Below are 24,335 nucleotides of genomic sequence, written 5' to 3'. Positions count from 1 at the left end.
GCTAAGAGCACAGCCTTTATCCTCTACTTTCTGTTTAACATCGCAATGGATGAAGAATGCTATCAAACCGTCAAGGAGACACATTTCCCTCCCTTCCGCAACCACAGCATTGATACAGGGAATCAACAAAAGGACCCAAGGGTCACTCACATGACATGAATCTCTGAAAGCCATCCTATCGAAGCTCCAACAGTTTCATACCATGTGGATATAGCACCAAGAGGGTTTTATCGTTCATTCCACACCTATTTCTTGGTCCCAGTGGCAAGTGACTCCCTACATTTGGTCATCGGCCTAAGCACCCTGAATCCATTAATCCATGCCCTTTGGTTCCCACTGGAAATACATCACATTTTGAACGATATCCATGAGGGAAACTTTGCCATCACTGTGGGTTTATACGGCAAATGACTTCTTGTCTCTATTCATAATTTTCCTGTGACATTCCTGCAATTTGCCTACAACATCGTCTATCAATTCAGACCAACCCAACTGAGGCTCAACTTTGGCCCTGAATCTTCCTATGTCTGACGACTCAATTAATGGCACATGTCTGAGCCATTTCTGTGGCAGCAACATCAATGAGTTAGCCCAGTCATGATAGCCCTTGTTACCAGTGTGGACTTCTCATCAACAAAGAAGAATCCAATCTAGTAGCATCTCAGTGATTCAGTCACCTAGAAATGGGTTTCAGTACACAGACAACTGTCTCCCTCTGGATTGGACATGGTAGCACCTTACTTTCTATCCACATGGTCAGTGCAGCAGCAGACATCATGGTCCTAGGTCACCTACTGCATTGCTATTTTTTCTGCATAACTGGAGTCCTCATGTTTGCACACTGGACCCTCCTCTCAAAATCTGCACCCAGTTGAGGCACCATCGGAGCAACCTAACTTGGCTCACGGTGGGTATGCATCTATGTGTCCCCAGACCTTTGCATCATGGTGTGGGACTTATCACAAACAACAAGAAGGAATTAAATCCTACAGTGGTGATTTATTTTCAGCAGTGAAGAGGACCCCAGAGTCCAGACCTTTGCATCATGGTGTGGGACTTTTTGAAGTGGTGTTATCATCAACAAACCATACAGGTTCACCATATCCCTGGACTCCTCAATGTACTGACCAACTCTTCGCCACGGAACGATCAACAGGTACAGAAATTATGGTCTCTCCAGCACTCGGTTCTCACTCAGATCTATACCCAGTAGGACCAACCACCAGTGGACCTGTTTGCAACAATAGGGAATGCCCAAAACCCCATCCTTTGTCTCTCCTGTCCTGGACCCAATAGCTTGGGCAGTGGATGCTCCATCATTGGATTGGACCAACCTGAACTTGTACACCAACCCCTAACACCTTGGATTCCAAAGTGATATAGAAAGCAAGGGAAGCAGCCTGTAGCCTAGTCCTCATCACATCACCCTATCGGGAGGAGTTGTGGATTAACTACCTCATCAATCTTGCATCGGAAACCATGCAGAATTCGGGTTTTCCTTCACCTACTCATATAACCATGATGGCAGTTGTTTCATCAATGCCCTGAATCATGAACCTGCATGGCTGGATCATCTCAAACAGGCTCTCAAAATTCAACATTCTCTCAACCAGCAGTGGAGAGAATCGCTCAGGCACAGTAGCCCTCCACTCTGAAAGCATGTGAAGTCAATTGCATAGTTTCATCCAGTCATGCACAAACGAACATATCTTGCCTCTCCAGGCATCAATACCACAGATAGCTAACTTCCTCCTCTGGCTCTTCACTGAGAGCAAGTTAGCGCAGAGTACGATCCAAGGTTAACGCTTCACGATTGCCAACACCTTTCTTCATCATCAAAGAGAAGATATCGGACAAACCCAGGACTTATCTGACCTTCTCACCAACTTTGTGTATACACGACCAGAAACGTTAACCCTATGCCCAAAGCAGAAGCTATCTTGGGTATTAACCTGGCCTGATAAGACACCTTTTGAACCATTTTCAGTGGTATCTCTGGCACTCCTTTTCCTACAAGACCTGCTTCCTCATGGCATTAGCAACTGTAGGCATAATTCTCAAAATACATACCTTATCAGCAGACCCAATTTACATGCAAGTTCAGACAAGATGGGTCACATTCATGATGGCATCCTCTCTCATTGCCGAGAACTGTCTCTCTTCCACCAGTAGTTCAACCTTTGTCACAAATTTTCTCTCATCTGGACACATCAACTAAAAGCCACCTACAAGACCCAGTCTGAGCTTTCAGGTGATTCATTAATATGAACAGAGCCGTTTCATCAAGGGAGATCACGCCTCTTGTAATGTGGGCTCACTACCGTTAATATATCCAAATTGTGTATGACATGTCTCATTGTAATGTGGGCTAAGTATGATTTAATATATCCAAATTGTGTATGATATGTCTCATAGTAATGTGGGCTCACTACCATTCATATATCCAAATTGTGTGTATGACGTGTCTCGTAATAATGTGGGCTCACTACCGTTCATATATCTAAATTGCGTGTGTGACATGTCTCATTGTAATGTGGGCTCAATATGATTTAATATTTCCAAATTGTGTATATGGCATGTCTCATTGTAATGTGGGCTCACTAATGACATAGTACACTTGTCAACAGCATTATAATGAGGGAACAATGTGTCAATATATCGGACATCACATTTGCATACTTTTGATGCTATGCTTAGAATCAGACATCACATTTGCATAATTTTAATGCTGTACTTAGAATCAGACATCACATTTGCATATTTTTGATGCTGTGCTTAGAGCCATATCACTGAAAGGAGTGGGATGAAATCATTCATCGTAAAACATTTGGAAAAATCCATGATCATTAAGTGATCTAAAGGGGAATAAAGATAAATACTTTTTTTTGAATTACTGGCAGAACTTGTTCCAGAAAAAGCAGGGTTTACATTGAATTTGCTTGGCTTATCATACAAATTATCTTGACTGACGGACAGGGTATAATGCTTTGACTCTGAAAGTAAACACATCTTTTGCCATTTTTCCCCCATTTTTTGTTTTTGCTTCCCCACCATGAATTCATGTGTTTACCTTGCTGAATCCATTTTCTGATAATATTTTGTACTTAGGTCAGTTTTGTGATACATTCCTGATTTATGAGCACATTATTAATTCCTTTTCATTTTCCTCCAATTTTTCCTGGTGTAGCTGTGGTTGCAGAGGTGACACAGCCATCCCTTGGTGTTGGTTATGAAATTGGTCGAGCAGTTGCAATGAAGAAAAGAATACTCTGTCTCTTCAGATCTGCATCTGGCAAAAGTAAGAATGTTCACAGAACAGTAAAAACTATTTTATTTTAATCTGATTTGGAGGTGGGAAATACAGGCTGATTATTTTTCAAATGGGTTGGTGGGTGGGTGAATCATTTTGTTTATGCCTGCCACGTATTCTGTAATGTCCATCCATCTGCTGACTACGGAGTTTCCATACAATAGCTTGAGTTTTCCACCATCTACAATTGCCAGACTTTTGGATAGCATGCATCTGTGGTAAGGAAAGATCCTTTTGATTTCGGGGACTGATGTCAAGTTTGTTTTGTCTGAAAGACAAAAAAAAAATGTTTTCTGCAATAATAACTCAAATTCTCCTTTATCTACTGTTATCAAACTTTGTAGATAGCTTGCACTTGGGGTAAGGAGGCCCCATATTGATTTTGAGGTCAAAGGTCAAGGTCACTGACTCTAAGAAGAAGATTTCTCTACATCTGCAGTTACCAAATTTTGTCAATAGCTTGCACTTGGGTTAAGGAAGAGTCGTCAGTACTGGGCTGAAAAGATCTTAAAAAAACATGGTCAGAAGAAGTGAGAAAAAGGTTTCTGAAAAATAACTTGAGATTTGAAACAGTTACTATTATGAACTTTTGTGGATTGTTTATCAGAATTATTTCCTTCCTTTCCAAAATGATGCTTTTCATATAAGATACACTTTTTATTTTTTGCAAAGCATTATATAAAATACAAACTCTGTTTGTGAGCACTTTCATATAAATTGAATAGGGCATAATAGTGTTTAGCTGGTACATTCATCAAATATGCATCTGTTCATTACAGAATTTTGGTGTGTGCAACTACTTCTGCATCTTTCCGTAGACTGCATTGTTTATTCATCCCATGTGCACATGCATGATTTCTTCACAAAATTCTGGTGTGTGCATTTCTGAGGGTTCCTACGAAATCGGGGAAAAGGGCAGGAGAATTGATAATTTTTTCCCTACCATGAAAAGTCCTTGAATTTTGCAAATATTGATGAAAGTTGGGAAAAACCCGGGAATTTTCCGTCACCACTTGAAGCTCAAAACAATTATGTAATTGTAACTGAAATGATCGTGAGTTAAATTTATTGAGATCTGACCAGAATATTCGGAGGTTGCAGTATGGATCATTTGGGTGCTTGCCATAAACATATTTGTTGAGTCAATCCAAACACATCGTGGATTAGATTCATCTAGTAGACTTTTTTTTTATCACAAACAGCTTGTTATCCATATCTTTTCTTACATGGAATGTATGGAAACCAGTCAAGCATCATAGGAGGCCAACATGGTGGCAGCAAAGGATAACCACTTACCATATGGCCTAGCAAACTAAAATGTTGTTAAATCGAGTCATACCCGCATGAAATCAATATGAACATTATTTATTTTCTCAGAAATTGCTTGTATTAAAATTGTTATGTTGTTAATCTGCTGAAAGACAAGACAAAACTACGGCATTGATGAAAAATAACCTGGTACTCATGATTTGCATTGCTATAGTCACGAGTACACATATCTTGCAACCCACATGTTCATGACATCATAAATCCAGTAGTCACATGTTATCAATAATAACGCATTTCAACTATTGTAGAAAACAATAATATTACTTGAAAGTCTTATTCTAGTTGTAATAAAAATACAAAAAACTAAAGACCACACAGTTCTCCATATTTATTCAGAGAACAACTTCCAGGGTTTTGTTGTATCGCATGACTACAACGTTGACATGTGCTCTCTGCTTGATGAATCAGACTGGCCAGATTGCTGTGACAGCGACAGGTTTCTTGTCATTGTTCTTGAAATAAATGTGTTTTCAATTATATGTTCCTTCTGGTTTTTACAAAAGGATATCTGACCTTCATTTCATATAATCTTATTTTTCTACAACAACTTTAGAAAAGGAGTTTGTTGTTGATATCATGTGACAATTGGACTACTGATGTCGTTTGAGATTTGTGAAGTCATGTGACTAGTTACACAAATGGCAAGTACCGGGTCAGGTTTCATCTATGCTGTAGTTTTGTCTAGTATGTCCGCGTATTAAAGACATAACAATTACAATTATGATACATGCCATTTCTGAGAAACCATTTTTCTATTGATTTCATCCAGGTATAAATTGATATAACCATGTAAATTTGACAGCAAATTCCAAACTTCGATATGCAATAGCTGATTCACACCCCAACATAAATGATCAAATGTGAAAAATGGGGTGGGAATATTCAGAGGAATCCCTGATTAAAAAACAGGCTGCTATTCGTTTAGAGCCACATTTATTGTCCAAAATGTGGCATCTGAGCTGAACTTTGGTGCAAAACTATTACACAGTGACATGTAGCTTGAAGCATTGGTTTCAGATCTTAAATAGGATGCAGGAGAAATGGGAAATTGTCATTCCTTGTATTATAAATTAAACAACGATACGAGTCCCTGTATCAATACAGGTTTGGGGACTGGTTTATAGAATTACAAGAAGACATGATTTTACAGAAAACTCATTCATTGTTTATACAGTAGTCCCCTTCTTGAACAGCCCCCTTGACCAGAAAGGAAGATTGTTTGAGCTAGGAGACCTTTGTATCCTGATTTGAATGACAAGAAAAAGCAACAATTTTGTCAGTTGAATTGGGATATGACGACTTTACCGCAAATAACGGATGGTTGCACAGATTTCAAGTGCGACACAATATTAAGTGTTCTGTCCTTAGTGGAGAATCAGCTGATGTTAATATTGAAGTTTTCGAAGATTGGAACAAAAGACTAAACGATATATGCAGGGGATATGACAGCAAGAATATTTTTAATTGTGACGAGACTTTTTTTTTTTTCAATGTTACCAACAAAGTGACAGATGATGTGATTTTGTAACATAATTATAAAGACGGTTTTAAAACTATATCAATGGTTATTCATAGCATTCTTTTGAAAATGATGACACAGTTTGTTTTACATTTATTTCTCAACATGCATGTGATTTTTTAATGAAAATATTAAATGTTTTAGAATTAAATGTACTTGTGACTTTCATATGTATTAGCTATTTGCATTTGTCATCCCCCTCTAGAAAGGCCACCCTCATTATAAGGCCACTTCCCTGCTGCATTAGGGGTGGCCTTATAAAAGGGTGACTACTGTACTACAATATATAATTTCGAAGGTCCTTTGTCAAATGAAACTTTTTCAATCTTCAAAACATGTTACATCAGAAAAAAGGACAAATCAATACTGCTTTACCAACTTGAAAAAAAAGAATACAAGAAAAATCTAATGCTGCACTCTGAGCACATGATCAGGCTCATTGAAATATTTCAGTTCATGATCATCCAGCAAAAGTTACACATGTAGACTAGTTGAAGTGAGTGCTGAATATAAATAATTTTTCAGTATATTTTGTGTTTGTATTCTGGTTCTAATATATAAGGATTTTGCCCATTGTTACAAGAATTTTGACCAGCTGCAGAACCAGGTTAGTAGGCAAATTAAATGTATCTCTTTCATAAAAGCTTTAATTTTGGCATGTAATATACAGATTAATTTTTTATATGCCTAAATGACGCTTTTTTGCCACTTATAACAAAATTTTGGTGTATGCAACCACTGCATTTTTCCATAGACTGCTTTAAAACACTACACATATAATTAACACAGGATCATCCTGCTTTGCATTTTTAAGAGTCCTGCTCCTTTTCGCTGTTAAATATAGATACTACTGCACATACTCAAGTCCATCTACAAACTGCACTGACTGACGGCTGATGTATAATGCGCTCTAGGTCTTAATCATTAGAATAGACAACACATTGTTTGCAGTTCAGCTCCAGTCATAAACATGTATATAAGGTATATTTGTGAATTGCCATAAAACATGGTATACATAAAGTCAGCATGCACATATCATTCTGAATTCACACATTGATTTGAATTTTCTTGTGCCTCAGACTACTTGTTTGATAGGTGTAAAATGTTCCATATCTTTGATGTAGTTTTTGTTATGCTTTTCAAAAAAGATGTGGCTGTTTTCATAAATTCATAACTATAAAGAAAATGTTGATAGTAAAGAAAACAGATACCTAGAATCCAAATTTGATCATGGTTATTAAGTTGTGTAAGCATATCAATGGTTTTTAGCTCTGCATCTGGCTTTAAAGTCAAGTGATCTTATGGAATGTCTCTGCAACTGGCACCTGTGTCACAGATCTGTTAACAAATGCTTGTCATCATCCCGGAGCCCAGGTTTTTGATTTGATCTCAAACTTGGAACATATGCTTATATCATTAAGATCTTGGATGATTTCAGTAATGTGCGAGATCACCTTATACTAATGATGTGATCTTGCAACTGATAGACAGAGTTTATTGCCCTTATATCTGATACAATTTTGATCAAACTTGAAATTTATGCTTCTACTGTTAAGACATCGGATGGATTCGATAATGGGTGAGATCTGCACGTGTTAATGAGGTCATCTTGCATCTGATTGGCTTACCTTGTTACCATTCTGGTAACAAAACATAAAGTATGTGACTCTGTGTTTTCATCATTGAATCAACAGAAACGCAGGACTTTTTCCAAACTGCATTGGGCTGAGATTCATATTCCCTACGTTACATTTAAGTACAGCAAATTTCAGCCTGATACATGCATAGCTGCCAAGTGTCCCGTTTTTTTCTGTATTTGTCCCGTATTTTGGACCTGAATACGGGTGTACGTTTTTTTATTTTAAAAAATTTCCTTGCAATTTTCAGTTTAGAATGGGCACTCGGTTCAATTCTGGTAGAAATATATCGCATGCATATAGGAATACAGTTCTACAATATGATTGGTTCGTTCAAAATCAAGGCTACAATGCCTGTCTTTAGCCGCCATATTGGATTTCGCAAACAGTTACCGCTGTCACTGTATCTCGTCTTCGTAATATTCAACTTCTAATCATGTTGAATAGGAAAGCAGAATATTCAGAATTTTCTCCAGGAAAGACAAGAAAACAGAACTGGAAGGACAATTGTGCCGTCTTGTTTAGATTTGTGAAACCATCTAGTAAAGGAGAAAACTCTACGTTTTGCAAATTGTGTAATGTGATTTTCCTATTGGACATGGAGGCGCCCGTGAAATAAAGAGCATGAAAAAGCTAATAAACATCAGCTTGCTGCTTCATCATACAAAACTCAGCCTGAACTTACGACGTATATAAATACCAGAGAGAACCTTGATGTAATTCGATCAAAATTCGGTTTATTAATTTCTTTTTGGAAATTAACCCTCCTCTTTCAGTTACTAGTGTTGCTGGCGATTTATTTTGCACACATTTTCCAGACAGTAAAATTGCAATGAATTACTTGTATGCTAGAACGAAAACAGTTAAATAAGAAAATCACACAGAATCAAGATCATTAATGAAAGTTGATACATTCAAATCGATAATGATTGGGAAAAAAATAAGGTGTGGAAAAGGCTACTATAAACAACCTGTGTCTGAGTGTGTTGCACTCTTACACCTTCTTAATGGGCACCTGAATGGAACATGGTAAAACACATGCATCTTTGACATTATGTAAAGCACTGTCCTACTTTACTGATGGTTGTATATGTTGTAAATAGTTACATATGCATTAAAATTTTAAAAATCAGTATTTTTGTCACAAGCAGTCAGTATTTTTGTATTCGGGGGTTGGCAGCTATGTACATGTATAATATGTATAATATGACACGTTTTGAAAACCCTCAGTTGTAAACAAAGGAATTTGTGAGTCAAAGAACTATACTACCCACTTAGTCGGCCATAACTTCACAGTTAAAATTATTTACTAAAATTTTACATGCAGCCATCATTTACATATATGTATTCCTGGAGAAAAATTTATGTAAATCAGGGATGGGCAACTGGGAGGAGTTTGGGATTTTGGGTGGTTTGGTAAGGAATGACCCCAAAGCAGGCTGTAGTCTCTAAGGACACTGGTCACTTTAAACGGGGGAATTGGCACAAATTTATTTTTTGTGTTTCTTTTTCAATAGTTTGTAACATATTATTGTGTAATAGATTCATTTTTCTCTGCTGAGGCAACTCTGTGCAAAGTCAAAAAGGTTAATCAGTAACACACGAAAAATAGATCTGTTGGAATAGACAATATTATGCTACATAAAGACTTGCTTTTAAATTTATCAGATTAACTTTTATGTATGGCACTCCTTTTACCCATCATCATTGCAATGAATTCATCCTAACTGGTTCAGTCTTGATTAATGGAATTTTTGTAGAGTCCATATGGGTTGCACATACTACTGTACTGTGAATCGAGCATGAAATGAATCAATTGGACAAGTTGGTTTTGGTTTGCATTGTGGGTATATCTTGTACTAAGTTTTAGAAGGGAACAATTTCCAAGCCCAGTTTAAAAACTGTTGTTTTTTTTCTCTGAAAAAGTCCTGCAATTCTGTTTGCACTGTAATGTTTGGACATCACTCTCAGGGCTGTTCAAGTATACATGGGATAGGTGGAGGGCAATTTTAAATTTGGGTAGCCACCCCAGCATTTGAATAAGGCTTTTTCAGGATTCTATATACTTGATAGATTTGTTTATTTCTTCCAATTATTGTGTTCTGTGATATCTGGGGGCAGACAAATGTCAGCAAGTTCATAAATTTTCCTATTGAACATAAATACACATACATGGATATGTTTGGTATTATGTCAGACAGTGATGACAGACACTGCATATATAAAAATGGAAATGTCATTTGGATATTTCAGTGGTTTTTTTCTTCTTGTAGTAACCATAAAATTAACATGTTTGCTACAGAAAACCTACAAGTAAACTGATATTGTGTGATTGATGACAGGTACTGTTCTACTATCATGGTTTATTTAAGCTATACTTGTCTTCTTTTCAGAATTGTCTGCTATGATTGGTGGAGCAAATGACGGTCATTCATTTATTGTCAAACACTATGCTGAACTTGATGTACCCCAGATTTTACAAGAATTTTTTTCCTGATGTTTTTCTATTAAAGCTTATTTTATTATAAAATGTGTTCAACTATTTAATTAATTATCTCAGCCATTTAAAAAAAAAAAACTTGCAAGAAAAAATGTTGCTTGATGATTAGCAAGAAATTCCAATTCAGCATAAAATGATTGCACTATTAAACAGAAATGTATTTTAAAAAAAAGAATATGAAATACCGCTTCTCCATATTTGAAAAGGGTTCCCAAGCTATCGGGGAAAAAAGTCTGGAGAAATTATATTTTTTTCAAGACTGTGAAAAGTTCTTAAATGTGCAAATATCAACTAAAGTCAGGGGAAAAAACAGGAATTTTCCTCGACAACTTGATGCCCGAAACAATTACATAATAGAGTAACTGAACTGATTGTGAGTTAAATTTATCGAGTTCTAACCAGAATATTAGGAGGTTGCAGTATTGATCATTTGGATGCTTGCTATAAATATATTTGTTGAGACAATCCAAACGCTCAGTGGATTAGATACGTTTAGTAGACTTTTTAAAACTCAGCTTGATATCTTTTTTTATATGGAGGGTATGAAAACCAGTCTAGCATCACAAGAGGCCAACATGGTGGCATTAAAGCATAGCTGCTTAGCAGATGGGCGAGGAAACTTAAACGTTGTTAAATCGAGTTATACCTGCATGAAATCGATATGAAAATAATTTATTTTCTCAGAAATTGAGAGTACTAAAATCGTTGTCTTTAATCTGCTGAAAGACAATAAAATTAATGTTCTTGAAATAAATATGTTTAGAATTATGTGTCCTTTCTGGTTTTTACAAAAGGTATCAGACTTTCATTTAATGTAATTGAAATTTTGTACAACAACATTAAAACGGAGTTTGTTGTTGGTATCAGGTGACTATTGAACTTCTGATGTTGTTGTTTGAGATTTGTGAAGTCATGTGACTATTAATGCAAATGGCGAGTATCTGGTCAGGTGTCATCTATGCAGAGTTTTGTCTAGTCTGTCAGCGGAATAAAGATATAACGATTATAATACTTGCCATGTTTGAGAAAATAAATAATGTTCCTATCGATTTCATGCAGGTTTAAGTCTATATAACATAGATAAAATTTGCTGGTAAGCTATCTTACAGTGGCAGCAGATTCCAAATTTTTTATATGTAATTGCTCTGAACCCACACTTCATACTAAATGTCCAAATGTGAAAAATGGGGTTCGAATGTTTGGTGGAAACCCGGATTAGAAAAATTTAGAATCTCCGAGATGAACTTTGGTGGGGAACTATTACACAGTGACATGTAGCTTGAAGCATTGGATTCAGATCTTAAATAGAATGCAGGAGAAATGGGAAATTGTCATTCGTCTTAAGGAGTTTAGGTTGGTTGAAAAATCTTAAGATTTTATTGGCACACATAAATTCAAGGTTATATTCTTTTTGTTACAAGATGTGATTCTAATACTTTGCATTTATTGGCGTTTTTTCATACAGTGATTGGAAATGTTTACTTTGTATAACGTGCACATATATTGCTCTAGAATTCTTTAGAATTAAAGGTTTGAAAGGAAACAAAATAATTTATGCTCATTATGTTGTTTCCACGTAGCAGCATAATGCAGGTCAGCAAATTAAAGTTAGAATTTGTATTCTTTACATTGAAATGGCTTTAAATGCCAATTTATAGGAATATTGTTTCGTGTGACTCATTTTGTGGTTTTGTACATGATCATCTTTTATGACATATATTTTGGAGTCTTGAAAGAGAAACATGTTTAGATTTGGAAAATGCATGTTTTATAATCCAAAATGTTGTTTAATTCCATTCAGTAATGGTCATATGTTAACCATAAAAAAAATAATGTCATTCTGGAAAAAACCTGGAAATTTATATTTAGAAAAGCATGGGAACCATGGATTGAAATGGCAATGATATATGCCTATCACTGTCATGGTGGGGTTTAAATTTAAGAACCCTCTCACCGTCAGTGGTATTTTTATTCCAGGGACTTGTGCATTTTTATTTGTAAATCCCACAAGTCTAATGTATGAAATGCTAGACCATCAAGATAGTCTCAATAGAGATGATTGTATGCATAAACAATTGTGAACTTACGACAGCCATGTCGCACAAACTACTGTTGGAATAGGTGGGGAATTGGCTAATTAGTAAACCAGAGATCGTACAAATTGCCATGTGCATATTTTGTAAAATTTCATTGAACCTATTGATGTTAGACCAGCAGTGTGGCCAACATCACAAATTGGATTATGGGAAAAATTGCTGATGAATATCCAGGTCTGCAATTCATGTAAATGGAATTTTCAAGTTCATGTAAGAATGCAATCATTATTTATACAGTACATGTGTTTTATAACACTGTTAATGGGAGCCATAAAAGTGACTGGTGTTTTTAGTGAATGGAACCTCGCATTTAGTGATGTCATAATAGTGTGTAAAAAGATGCAAAATAATTTATTTCCTGACTGAAAGCACATTAGAAATGGTTACCATTAAGCAGTAACCAACTTTTAAGTGCAACTCATTAAGTAGCAGTGGTAATCATACTCAAATTAAAAGGGAGACAGTGGTGTAGTCATTATCATTTAAGAGAGGCAGTGGTATAGTCATTCCCACATTATAAATGGAGGGGGGGGGGACAGTGATTTAGACTAATGTCTATTACTACCAAGATCAGACTGTTCAACTCCAACGTGAAGTCAGTTCTACTACTGTATGGAGCAGAGACCTGGAGAACCACCAAGTCGACCGTAAAGAGAATTCAGACCTTCATCAACAGCTGCCTAAGAAGAATCTTTACATCCGCTGGCCAGACACCATCAGCAACACCAACCTGTGGCAGAGAACCTCCCAGCTTCCACTAGAGGACGAGATCAAGAAGAGAAGGTGGGGTTGGATATACACACCCTATGTAAGCCGCCAACCAACATTACCAGACAGGCATTTCAATGGAACCCTCAAGGCAAGCGGAGAAGGGAATGATCAAGAAATACCTGGTGATGCGACCTTGAGGCAGACATCACTAAGATGAGTCAGCTTGAAGGGATGGCACAGGACAGAAGCCTCTGGCGATCTTTTATGGGCGGCCTATACCCCGGCATGGGTGACAGGCAAAACTACTACATCTCTATTATTTCTCTGAACATTTCATTACATGGGATGACAAAAAAAATAACCATTTACATGTTGATAAAGTGTTTATTTTAGAAGTATCCCTCATGTACTTTACAGAAAATTTGATAATATACAACATTTTGTTAAAATAAAAAATTATAAACATCCTACAGATTGATAATGATGGTATTGTTTCTGATGCACATAAATAGAAAATGTAACATACATTCCCTAAGCAGAAAATGATTATAACCAACATATTCCCAGACAAATAGTTGACTAATGATCATTGTCTTTAATTATCTGAATTTCAGATTGTCATCATCAACATAACGTTTATAACTGTACACAGATAGCAACTTGGTTATCTTTATTTCTTATCAATAATTTAATTATTCACATGTCCTTCCAAAAGTTAAGGATTTGCTTTAAATTTCAGATCTGCCAAAGTATGGAACATGCAGATAGCAACCATTATGTGAAAAAAGATTTATCAGCAAAACAGAAACATGATGACTTTTTGATACCATCTATCGATAGACTTGACAATTCAATTGCAAGGCATTAATAATATAACAATATAATCAATATTTAACAGTTCAAACCAAATATGAAGAGATATCACACAGAAGCATTCAGATATAAAAATGTGGCTATACAGTTACATGTAAATGTTACATTTGCCAAGGACTGCAAAACCATTGCATTCTCTGTCAATAAATAATTTACAAATTTTACTATTCAGTCAGCACTATTCCTCATTTTGTACAAATGAAAAATGTTCACTGCAGCATAAATGACTTTTGGATAACTTTACTACAATACTGAATCTGACCAAAGCCAAAGCTGCCATAATAACCCTTCTTATTCTAGGCTATTTAATAACTGAAAATGGGGGTGGGTGCATTTGAAAAATTTTGAATTTTGTAATTATACATGGGTTTTAACAATGAAACAAGGGATGCATATACGATGCAGGATTTTGTACACATTGGGTTTAAATTTATTAAAAATGGTTCAGAGTCTGCTTGAATCCTGCAATTATGCATCCTAGAATGGACCCTAGTTATTGTAACAGAATATTTACCTATTTAAAATAATACTCACAAAAAGAGTTATAATACCCTGCAGCCAACAATACACTACAAACTTGCCTAAAATATAAAAATGTTACACAATAATTAAATGTAGTCAGTGTGACCCAGGTTTGGAATATGGTTCTGTACTAACAAGATTTGTACACAAGAGATAAATGACAAGAGCTGACAATATATGAGCAACTGATGTACAAAATATATTCAGGATGTGACAGACATGTTGACAGTCCCAGCAATGTCAATGAATAAAATGTTGAGATAACTAGTTTACAGATGGAGACATTAAACTTGTGTAAGATGTGGAGACTAAATCAGTAACATTGAGATTTAAACCAGATCCTCAGCATCACATCCAAAAAGGCTGAAAAGTAAAGACTAACCGAGTTTATTAGAATGTGACCTTCCATTACACCTGACAGCTGATTGAAGAAATGAACTGGATTCACAGCCTTGGCAAAAAATAAAAATTACAGGAAGCCTACTACTGTGAATTCACTATTATCTACGCAGTGATGATTTTCATGGTTGTTACAAAACCATGATAAACTTTGGGATCTAATGAAAAATTTTTGTTCTGTGGAAACAATAGGAACTTTTTCAAATCCTCAAATTTGAGCACAAACTAAAACAAAAATTGTTCACCGATACCCTAGAAAATAAGAGAAATCACAGTATTGGCATGGAATTAGCACGACCTCTGTAATATAAAACCTCAAGCTTTACTTGTATTTGCATGACCTTTACATTCTTTTTATACACAATGACAAAACAAATTAATAAATACCAACACATAAAAAAGTTAAAATGTATCAAACCCCTCATTTAACTTGTTTATTCACAACAGAACTGGACTTTCCTTCTATACCACATCTGACAAATCAAAAAAATTAAATCTTTTAAAATTCATCATGATTTATAGGTAATGATGAGGATTACAAAGCCAAAATTCACGTGCCAGATTTTCTTTATACAGTAAAACTTCTAAACCAGGCAAAACATTTTGGCAATTTTATGGTAGTGGCCAATTTGAAGTCATTATTACTTGAATGACCAGCATGGAACTTAAATTTGATTGCCAATCTCATAAACAATGTTACGTTAAAGAGCAGCCAATTTAAAGAAGTTTGACTACATTTAGAACTGAATGCAAATATTACTAATTTATGACAAATTCTTTTCCAGTGTTAAATATGTACAATTTATGTACATATAAGTGTACATCTGACATTTAAATTACAAAAATATTTTTCAACTGTCTTAAAGTTCTATTCATTTTCAAACATATGAGAAAATGTATGATGAATGATGATATTAATTGTATTGTTAATTAAATGTTAAATAAATTTGTCATACAATACAGCCAGCAGGTATATCTAGTATATAGTAACACCTTCTAGTAGTAGACCACTTATACAAAACAAAAATCCACAAAATACAGCAGTCATCAGTACAAATATGCATTACCTTACATAACCATAAAAGCAAAATCATCCCATCATCAATCTTGCATGTAGTTCATTGCATCTGTATAGTTTCCAAAATGCAAGATTGTAAAAAAAAAAAACAAGTTTCCTCTCTTATTTCACTCCTCCATCAGCATTGGTCACAGTCAGCAACCTGCTTCAGGAAAAGATGTCTATCAATTTAAAACTGTCCATTGTTGCAATTTTTTACGTTTTAAATAACTTTATATAGGAAATTTGAAATTTCTACACCAGCTAAAGACCTATGAACACTAAATCAACATAGCATTAAGTGACTTCTAAATTAGAGTTGGATAATTTTCTTGTGTCCCAGTTCATTTCTGCTGCTGACTGAATACACAAACACATCACCAGTCTTCATCAAAGATTGAACACTTGACAGAAATGCATTAGTATAAATTTTTATCATTTTTAGGAATGAGAATTTCTTGTTATTGAGGAAGGTGAAAATGCTACAGAATCATTTCCCTTCCATCTACATTCTGATCTGATAAGGAAAGGTAACTTCAATGCTGTGAAGGGCAACCAGTAAGCTGTTGTAGGTCTTATGCCATTTTTCAGCACACAGTAACTAGTGTCCAGTATAATGGGTAGAGGAAGAAATGGGGGAAAACCCCAGTAAGAACCAACAACACATGGAAAGATACTGGCAAGCTTTCTCACATATATTGGCTGAGCTCAAAACGCTACACCCAATAAGTAATCAATTATCTACTATAATGTAAAAAAAAAAAAAGAATGCAAGAATTATTCCCTGCAAAAATATCAACATTTATTATCATAACCACCGATTAAAACCCTTCATTACCAGAAACTTGCATTCCTGTACTGATAGAAAACATTGACATTTGTACATTACTTTTTCAATATTACGGTTGTAAGCTGAGTTGCTGTTAATTCAAGATAGAACAAAATTAATATAGGTGAAACGATTAAGCAGCGTATCAATGTATCAATATTTTTCCACATCAGTACTCCTATTGATAAAAGGTGATAAATCCATACTTAACCTATACAACTTACTTACAGTTGTGAATAATTATTAGTCATATTTTTCAAATTTATAATTCACCTGAGACGTCAGTAGCAGGCACACACATTAATGTCAGTAACAAGAAAACATTGACAACACCCACTTGCTTTTTTCAAATTATCAAGCACAAAGTGACTAACTTGTGTGGTTTGAAATCTGCCAGCCCCCCCACCCCCACCCCTTCCATGCTGATTATTTTATTCTGTCAGTACATATGCTCAGCCACTGATGATGTACATCACTCTAAAGAAGTTTCAGATTCGCTCTCCATGTATGATTTAAGTACTTATCATTTAATAACCATTTTGTTTTGTTGAAGTTTTGCTTTTACTTCACATCTTGTCTACTTGTACTGAACATGAGGGCTACACTTCCTGTGTGACTCACAACAAAATGTTACATTCAGTTCTGATAGTATTGTTTGTTTCAGTCTAGGCTAAAACAATAACCACCAATCAGAACTGTAGCTTCTTCAATGTATGACATGCCAGAAGTATTGGCATCCAAACCCAAAAGAAGTAGATTTTGAAGCAACAGAGAAACTTAGTGTACAAGTGGCTCTTCCTTTTATGCTGATATAGGTAATCAGCAAGAGAATTTGCAGATGGGATAAAAGGAAATTAGCACAGAATTGGCGGGTGTTTTTGATAATGTTCTTTTTCACTCACAGAAACGAGTGTCTGTGTCTGCAGTGGTTTTGCATCTGCAGGAGGTACAATGTAATAGATTTGGTTGTTTGTTATCTCTGCTTTTTCTTATGGACTTGCAGACTTTCCTTGACGAAGAAACTGCACTATTTCTTCTGTTTTGAAGATAGCACTGCAAAGCCTTCCCAGTTTAACTGAAGACATGAAACTGGTAATAAAATGTTTTAAAAGCATTCATGAAGTTCAAAACAATGGGTGTGGTGACCAGGATCAAATGGAGCAGCCTGAAATGGCCTAAAAAGCGGAATAAAAATGACACCTAGTATGTTTGGAAGTATATTTTTTTAATCAAGGATGAAAATAGCATATGAACAGCTGATAAATCTATGTATGTCTGTAATCTGCATACTAAAAATTAAACCAATGTCAACACACAAAAAACCCGGTGCCACACAACTACTGAGAGACATAAAGATGAAGAGACCAAAAGTTGATATATGTATCGTTTCACCCCTAATTAATATTACAATCCAAAATAGGAGATGAAAACAATATTTGGAGAAGAATTTTTTAATGACATGGATGTTCATTATTTGCAATATGGATGTATCTTGTTCAAATCCTGCCATTGTCAAATTCTCCAACATTTTATAAATTCTGCCAATTCCTGATGAGATATGACCTTATTTTTCAGCTTTTAATAAACAGCAAAGTATATAGTGCTGAAAGAATTTTATGTAAAATTTATTTTAATAATACAAAGAACACTACCCAATCATTGTAGATGAAACAAAGTAGAAAAGAACTACTGGGCATCAATAAGAAAACTAGCTAAATTGTACTTTTTACAATCTACACAGAAAATACTTAATACAGTAAAACCTGGCTTGAAAGACTACCTGTTTTGGCAGATCACCTGCCATTTATGATCCGATTCTTGATGCACTTGTTAAATCAATTTTGTTTGCAGACTGGGCAGTCTCTCAAGACTGGGTTTACAACACGGCTATGTTCAAATACAATCAACCAAAATATTTACGCCTTCCAAAGCAGCAAAGAAAAGTGAAAAAGATAGCAGGAAATTACAAACATTATGAAATTTTTGTGAATTTCTGATGCTTATAATTTGCAATTTTTAAATTACTTTATTCCTTTTATGCAAATATAGTGTACTGTGGTGACTATCAGAACCTGATGTATTTCTGGGTATATGTGTGTGTGTCTATATATTGAGTTAATGCATGGGGTCTTCAGACATCATGTCTGAAATGTTCAATATGCTGAGCTATTAACAGCAGGACAGAGTTACAAGACAGCTTTATACAATGAAATTCTGTTCTTCTAGCCATGTCAGTACATTAATCCACCTTCACTACACTGTATATCTTGGTTACAAACCAGAAGCAGGCAAAGAATCCAATAGTTCCTGCAAAGAAATGGGAAAAATTAGCACCAAATGCCTAAATCAAGAAGTGTAAAAATACCTCCATCAAAACTAAAGAGAAATTATTTATATTTGTTACACATGTCTATTATCTTAATGTGTAAAACAAATAAAATTCACTAGAATTTTATGTTACCAGGATATATACATCAGCATTGTTAAACAGTATTTAAACATATTTAATGACTGTCAAATTAAATTAATAAATACATTGTACCACATCAGTAATTCAATATAAAAACACAGTTGCATCAATACCATTTTATGGTGTCAGAGAAGAATATTTATACAATTTAAATATCTTTTTTTAAATATCCAGACCTTTAGCAATAGGCAATAGTGATAAAGGGCTTGAAATTTGGATTGTTTTTCACTGGTCCACATGATCTGAATAAAAAAAATTATATTGATCTTGCCTAAATATCACGAATCTGTGCACTTTTATATTCCTCCAAAATACTTGGTGCAGAAAGCAAACATCATTTCCATTCCTAGTCAAATTTCAGCCATTTATAGTGATTTTCTAGGAATTTTTGTATTTTCTCGCTTACATATATTTTGATCATACTTATGATCAAGCTCTTTGTAGTCAGCGCCAAGTTTGGAATGTTTTGATGGCAACCTTGTTAGAACCTCCACATCTTTCCAATTGTCACCTAACGATTCAGTGAACATTTATCAACAATAACCTAACAGTAATGTTATTTGATATACTTTTGCATTATTCACTGAATCAGCCACTATGGTACAAACACAATCTCAATTAAACATGCAAAATGTTGTTCCATGTGCAACAGAGGACCACCTCCTAACTCCTGACAGCGACTGGCAGAACTGTTTTGAATGATCCAATGAATTTGTGTAGTCTGAGGCTTTAATGGATGTGGACCGACAGTCAATTTACTGATTTTGGATTGGCAGATTGGCATTAATTTCAAGCCTGTTGATTTTCTCCTTCTGTTATTTCATCTGCCTGTAATTTAACTTGCCCATAATTCTTGGTTTAAACATAATTTAATCATCTAAATCACTGATGAATTAGAAACCAAGGTATTCCAGCTTACCATATATACAGTGGTCCCCCTCACATACAGCCACCCTTTCTGCACTGGGAAAGTGGCCATATAAGATGGGTGGCCTTTCCAGAGGGGTACTATATTTGTGAGAAATATGTGTATGTAGTAATAAAGTTACATATAACTTCAAAGCATTTATTCTCTTCATTTAAAAGTAGCTTTATTAAAAGGTTCTTGTTTTAAGAACTGACTTATTTCAAGTTAACATAAATTAAATTCTTATTCTTAAGCGTGAAATGCAATTGGGGTATTGTTGGCATTTGCATTGCAAAACCATTCATTTAAATCTTGGTACATAAGTTACTAAGTATTTAAAATAATTACTCAATTTTCTCACTGTTGCAGAAGGGGGCCCCGAGTGGCCGAGTGTTCTAAAGCACTCTCCATTACAGATCACTGCCATCTCACCTCTGTCTGCGTGGGTTTGAGTCTAGGATTCAGCCAACGTGGGTATGTGAGAAAACTTGCCATTAGCTTCTCGTGGGTCAGTGGTTCTTCCCAGGTTCTTCCTCCACCAATAATACTGGCCACCATGCATAGCCTATTGTGTGCTGAAATATGGCGTTAAACCCCACCACAACAACACTGTTGCAGAATATTCTCCTTATGTTACCATGTTGTTTAGTGGAGATCACTTGCTGATATGTGTTTCCTTTCAGAAGCAGCAACTGTATCAAAATGGTTGCTGTGGTGCTCTATTGGATGTCAGATTGGCACGTTTTCATTTAGGTCCAACTGGACATCATAAGATATATTTTTGTGAGAACTTGATGTTGAAATAACTATTCATTCAGATCTTCAAGATGGCTGCCATGGTGGCCCTATTGGACATCAGATCAGCACCATTTACATTCAGAACCAATTAGGCATCGTATCTTTTAGTGAGAACTTCACAGGAGAAGTGATAAAAAGATTTTCAAGATGACTGCCATCATGGCTATTTTAAAGAAATTTTTTTTTATATGTTATCCTCAGTGGTTGTACTGGCTATTTAAATAAGACTTTGTATAGCTTAGGTATTGTTAAAAGAACTTTTAATTCCCTTTATTTTGGTGTACGATTGATGGGTGTAATATGGGTCATTGATTATACAGCTTGGCCTTAATAAAAATATGCCCTTATAAAAAAAGCTGCTAGCTCTGTTTTGGCATTTTCACTGTCTGGACTAGGTATTTTGTAAAAACAGAAAACAGCAACAACTTTTTTAAAACTTTTTTTAATATAGTCTGTAATTCATTTATTACACTTTAAGAAGCTGGCATTGTCTAGTTTGGCAAAATTTATTTTCCCACTTTTAATAACTGCTAAACAAAGTGTACTTTAGACTAATTCAGGCTAACTTTTCGAGAACATGATTTTCAAGATATCTGACACTTAGGTTGTAGACATCACAACAAATCTTTAATTAAAATGCCCATGTCAACATGACCATCCATCCAAATAACAAGCTTTTCAACATGGCTACTGTGGTGTCTATACTGGATGTCAAAAGGTAACAATTTTCACTTGGGACCAGCTAGTTATCATAAGAAATTATTTGTTAATAACCCAATGGCAACATGACTTTCTGTTCAGGATGGGAGGTGATAACAAGATTTTCCATATGTCAGCTGTGATGGCAATATTGGGCGCAGTGATCATTTTCATTTAGGACCAATTAGACATTATAAAATGTTCAGTAAACCCAATGTTCATGTGACAATCAATTCAGCATAACTTTTAGTAACAAGATTTTCAAAATGGCCACTGTGGCTGGTATATTTAATGTATAAACAGAACTATTTTCATTTAGGACATAAGAAGCCTTGTGATGAAACCCCATGTCAATATGACATTCATTTAGGACATAAGAAGCCTTGTGATGAAACCCCATGTCAATATGACATTCATTTAGGACATAAGAAGCCTTGTGATGAAACCCCCATGTCAATATGACATTTATTTAGGACATAAGAAGCCTTGTGATGAAACCCCATGTCAATATGACATTCATTTAGGACATAAGGTACCTTGTTCTGAAACCCCATGTCAATATGACATTCATTTAAGAGCAGTGACAAGATATTAAAGCTAGCTCCTATGGCAGTCATACTGGATGTCAGATCTGCACCATTTTCATTAGTACCAAGTGGTCATTAAATTAAGTCTTTTGGGGTCAGCCCCAAGCTGTTATATCAATCCTGAATCGAGGAGTGTTGAAAACAAAATTTTCAAAATGGCTGTTGTGATCATACTGGATAGTTCATTTAGGACCAACTAAACCTTGAGATGAATGAGTGGCAACGCGTTAAGTAGTTTAGGATGAATAGCAATAATAAACTTGTGTTAACAGATGGACAGATGCTGAATGGCAAACAAAAGAGCATGCTATAAGCTGTTCTGGCCATTGACCAGTAAAACTAAAAATGAAAAATTGCTGTAACAGCCTGAATATCAATCAGGGGTCATCTACACAGCAATACAATCTTGCCTACCAACTTTCACCACACTAAATGAAGTGGTTTTTGCGGAATCTTGCTAACAAGCTTCCCCAAATGAGTGGAAAGGAGTTGTAGAAATCAAGATGCCCTCTGCAAGTAGCGACATCATACAAATTTAAAAAATTTGTGTAAATAGTCTTAAAATCTAGTCAGATTATTGCTACATGTTTGCATGTATCTCTACCATAAACAGAGGAACCACATTTGATTGCCCTTATTGTAAGTAGTAGGGCACACAAAAGCAGTTGCTGAGGTTGAAGAAATCTAGGAACTCGGATAATACCACTTACTTTTTAAAAAATCATACGTGAAAATAGAGTGCAAATTGCCATAATATAAGGGCCTTCACTTACCTGTCAGTAAGAAGAACAAAAAGACAACGATCAACATGTATCCAAAGTACAAGAAAGTGCTGGCCCCTCCCTGCAGTTCCAGTTTGGATACATAGTAGTGAATGCAGTAAATGAAAAAATACACCGATGTGAATCCACTGGTCAGGAACGATCTCCACCACCAATGATAATCCTGTCAAAGAAAACAGTAATAAAAATGAAAACAGCTAAGGATCTAAGCATGCAGTAAATTTAAGATTTCAGTCAACATTTTGGACAATTTTAATGAATTTTAACTTCATAAAATATATTGTGAAAAATATCTTTGTACTAACACTTCTTTAATAAACACTTTATTGCAGAGAGTTCATTTATTAATGCTTGAAAGTGCTTCCACAGTTCACTTAGAAGACAATTCACTCGTATTTTGTTGTTGTCCTCACAGTTTTTTCATGTTTGTCCTCTTCATACATGCCAACCCCTGGCAAGGAAAAAGTGTAATCCAAGTGGACAAAAGGAGTAATCTGAGCAGAAAAAGCGTAATCCACAAATAACATTATAAAAATTCAATGAGCATGTGTACATAATGATCTATTTACCTGTCTGGACTTTTAACATCAATTACTGCTTCAAGTTTTCATATATAACACTTTGAGCTTTAAAAGCAACAGACTTTCATACTACATTTCGAAACAATTCGTACCAGCTGAGACTATTAATGTTTTGCACACCAGTAGAGCACTAAGTGCTGGGTTACAAAGCCTGGATCTGAATTCAAATTTTATTTTTGTTAACAATACTGAACAATCTCTCAGTCAGCATTAGAATGGTAAAGAGCCAATATTCCTTTCATAATCTGACAAAGAAAAGGAAATATATATCTTCCAGTTATTGGGTCTTTTAGCTTGGAAATAAGGTGCCATTGCACGTCAACTCTGTCCGCATGAAGTACATGGTCAGGTAGAATGCCAACTTGATACTTCAGTTCTCCTTCTAATTTATCGACAGTCTTTTCAGCAGCAAGGTGCATCATGTAACAAGGACAACCTGATATGTACACTGATGGAGACATTTTTCAATATATAGAATGCAACTCCTTTATGAATTCCAGTCATCATTGACTAATGCATTATCAGCTAAAAAAAAAACATACAGTTCTGCCAAACATTATTAAGTAAATAAAAAATGTTTTCTCCAGTGGAATCTACTGTTAATTCTGGTACTGAAAGAAGAGCACTCTGACTTTGCCCTTTTTGTTGTCAAAGTCTCTTACACAGACTGGGTACAACTTTTTATCATCATAATCACTGCTCCTGTCTGTTCCAATACTAAACAGCCTA

At 35.3% G+C, this 24,335-nt stretch overlaps 2 protein-coding genes across 3 annotated transcripts in view; one reads left to right on the top strand and one right to left on the bottom strand.

The window, feature by feature from the left end:
- LOC149798938 (5-hydroxymethyl-dUMP N-hydrolase-like) overlaps positions 1-10,325 on the top strand; it is a 32,604-nt gene extending 22,279 nt beyond the window's left edge. For both annotated transcript variants that reach the window (XM_089957853.1, XM_089957854.1), the window contains exons 4-5: positions 3,188-3,298; positions 10,189-10,325. In XM_089957853.1, the coding sequence (XP_089813979.1) occupies positions 3,188-3,298; positions 10,189-10,292 (215 nt within the window). In that variant the 3' untranslated portion in view covers positions 10,293-10,325. The remainder of the gene's footprint in view (positions 1-3,187; positions 3,299-10,188) is intronic.
- Positions 10,326-13,472: 3,147 nt separating this feature from the next.
- LOC149798937 (transmembrane 9 superfamily member 2-like) overlaps positions 13,473-24,335 on the bottom strand; it is a 117,942-nt gene continuing 107,079 nt past the window's right edge. The window contains exons 17-18 of the mRNA XM_089957852.1: positions 23,017-23,188; positions 13,473-19,089 (exon numbers count right to left, since the gene is read on the bottom strand). Of these exons, the coding sequence (XP_089813978.1) occupies positions 19,022-19,089; positions 23,017-23,188 (240 nt within the window). The 3' untranslated portion in view covers positions 13,473-19,021. The remainder of the gene's footprint in view (positions 19,090-23,016; positions 23,189-24,335) is intronic.

This window comes from Sinohyriopsis cumingii, chromosome 5 (genome assembly GCF_028554795.1).
Source record: "Sinohyriopsis cumingii isolate HCF-2022 chromosome 5, ASM2855479v2, whole genome shotgun sequence".
Taxonomy (NCBI): Eukaryota; Metazoa; Mollusca; class Bivalvia; order Unionida; family Unionidae; genus Sinohyriopsis; species Sinohyriopsis cumingii.
The sequence above is the reverse complement of the archived record's forward strand: the minus strand, read 5'-3'. Positions and strand labels throughout refer to the sequence as shown.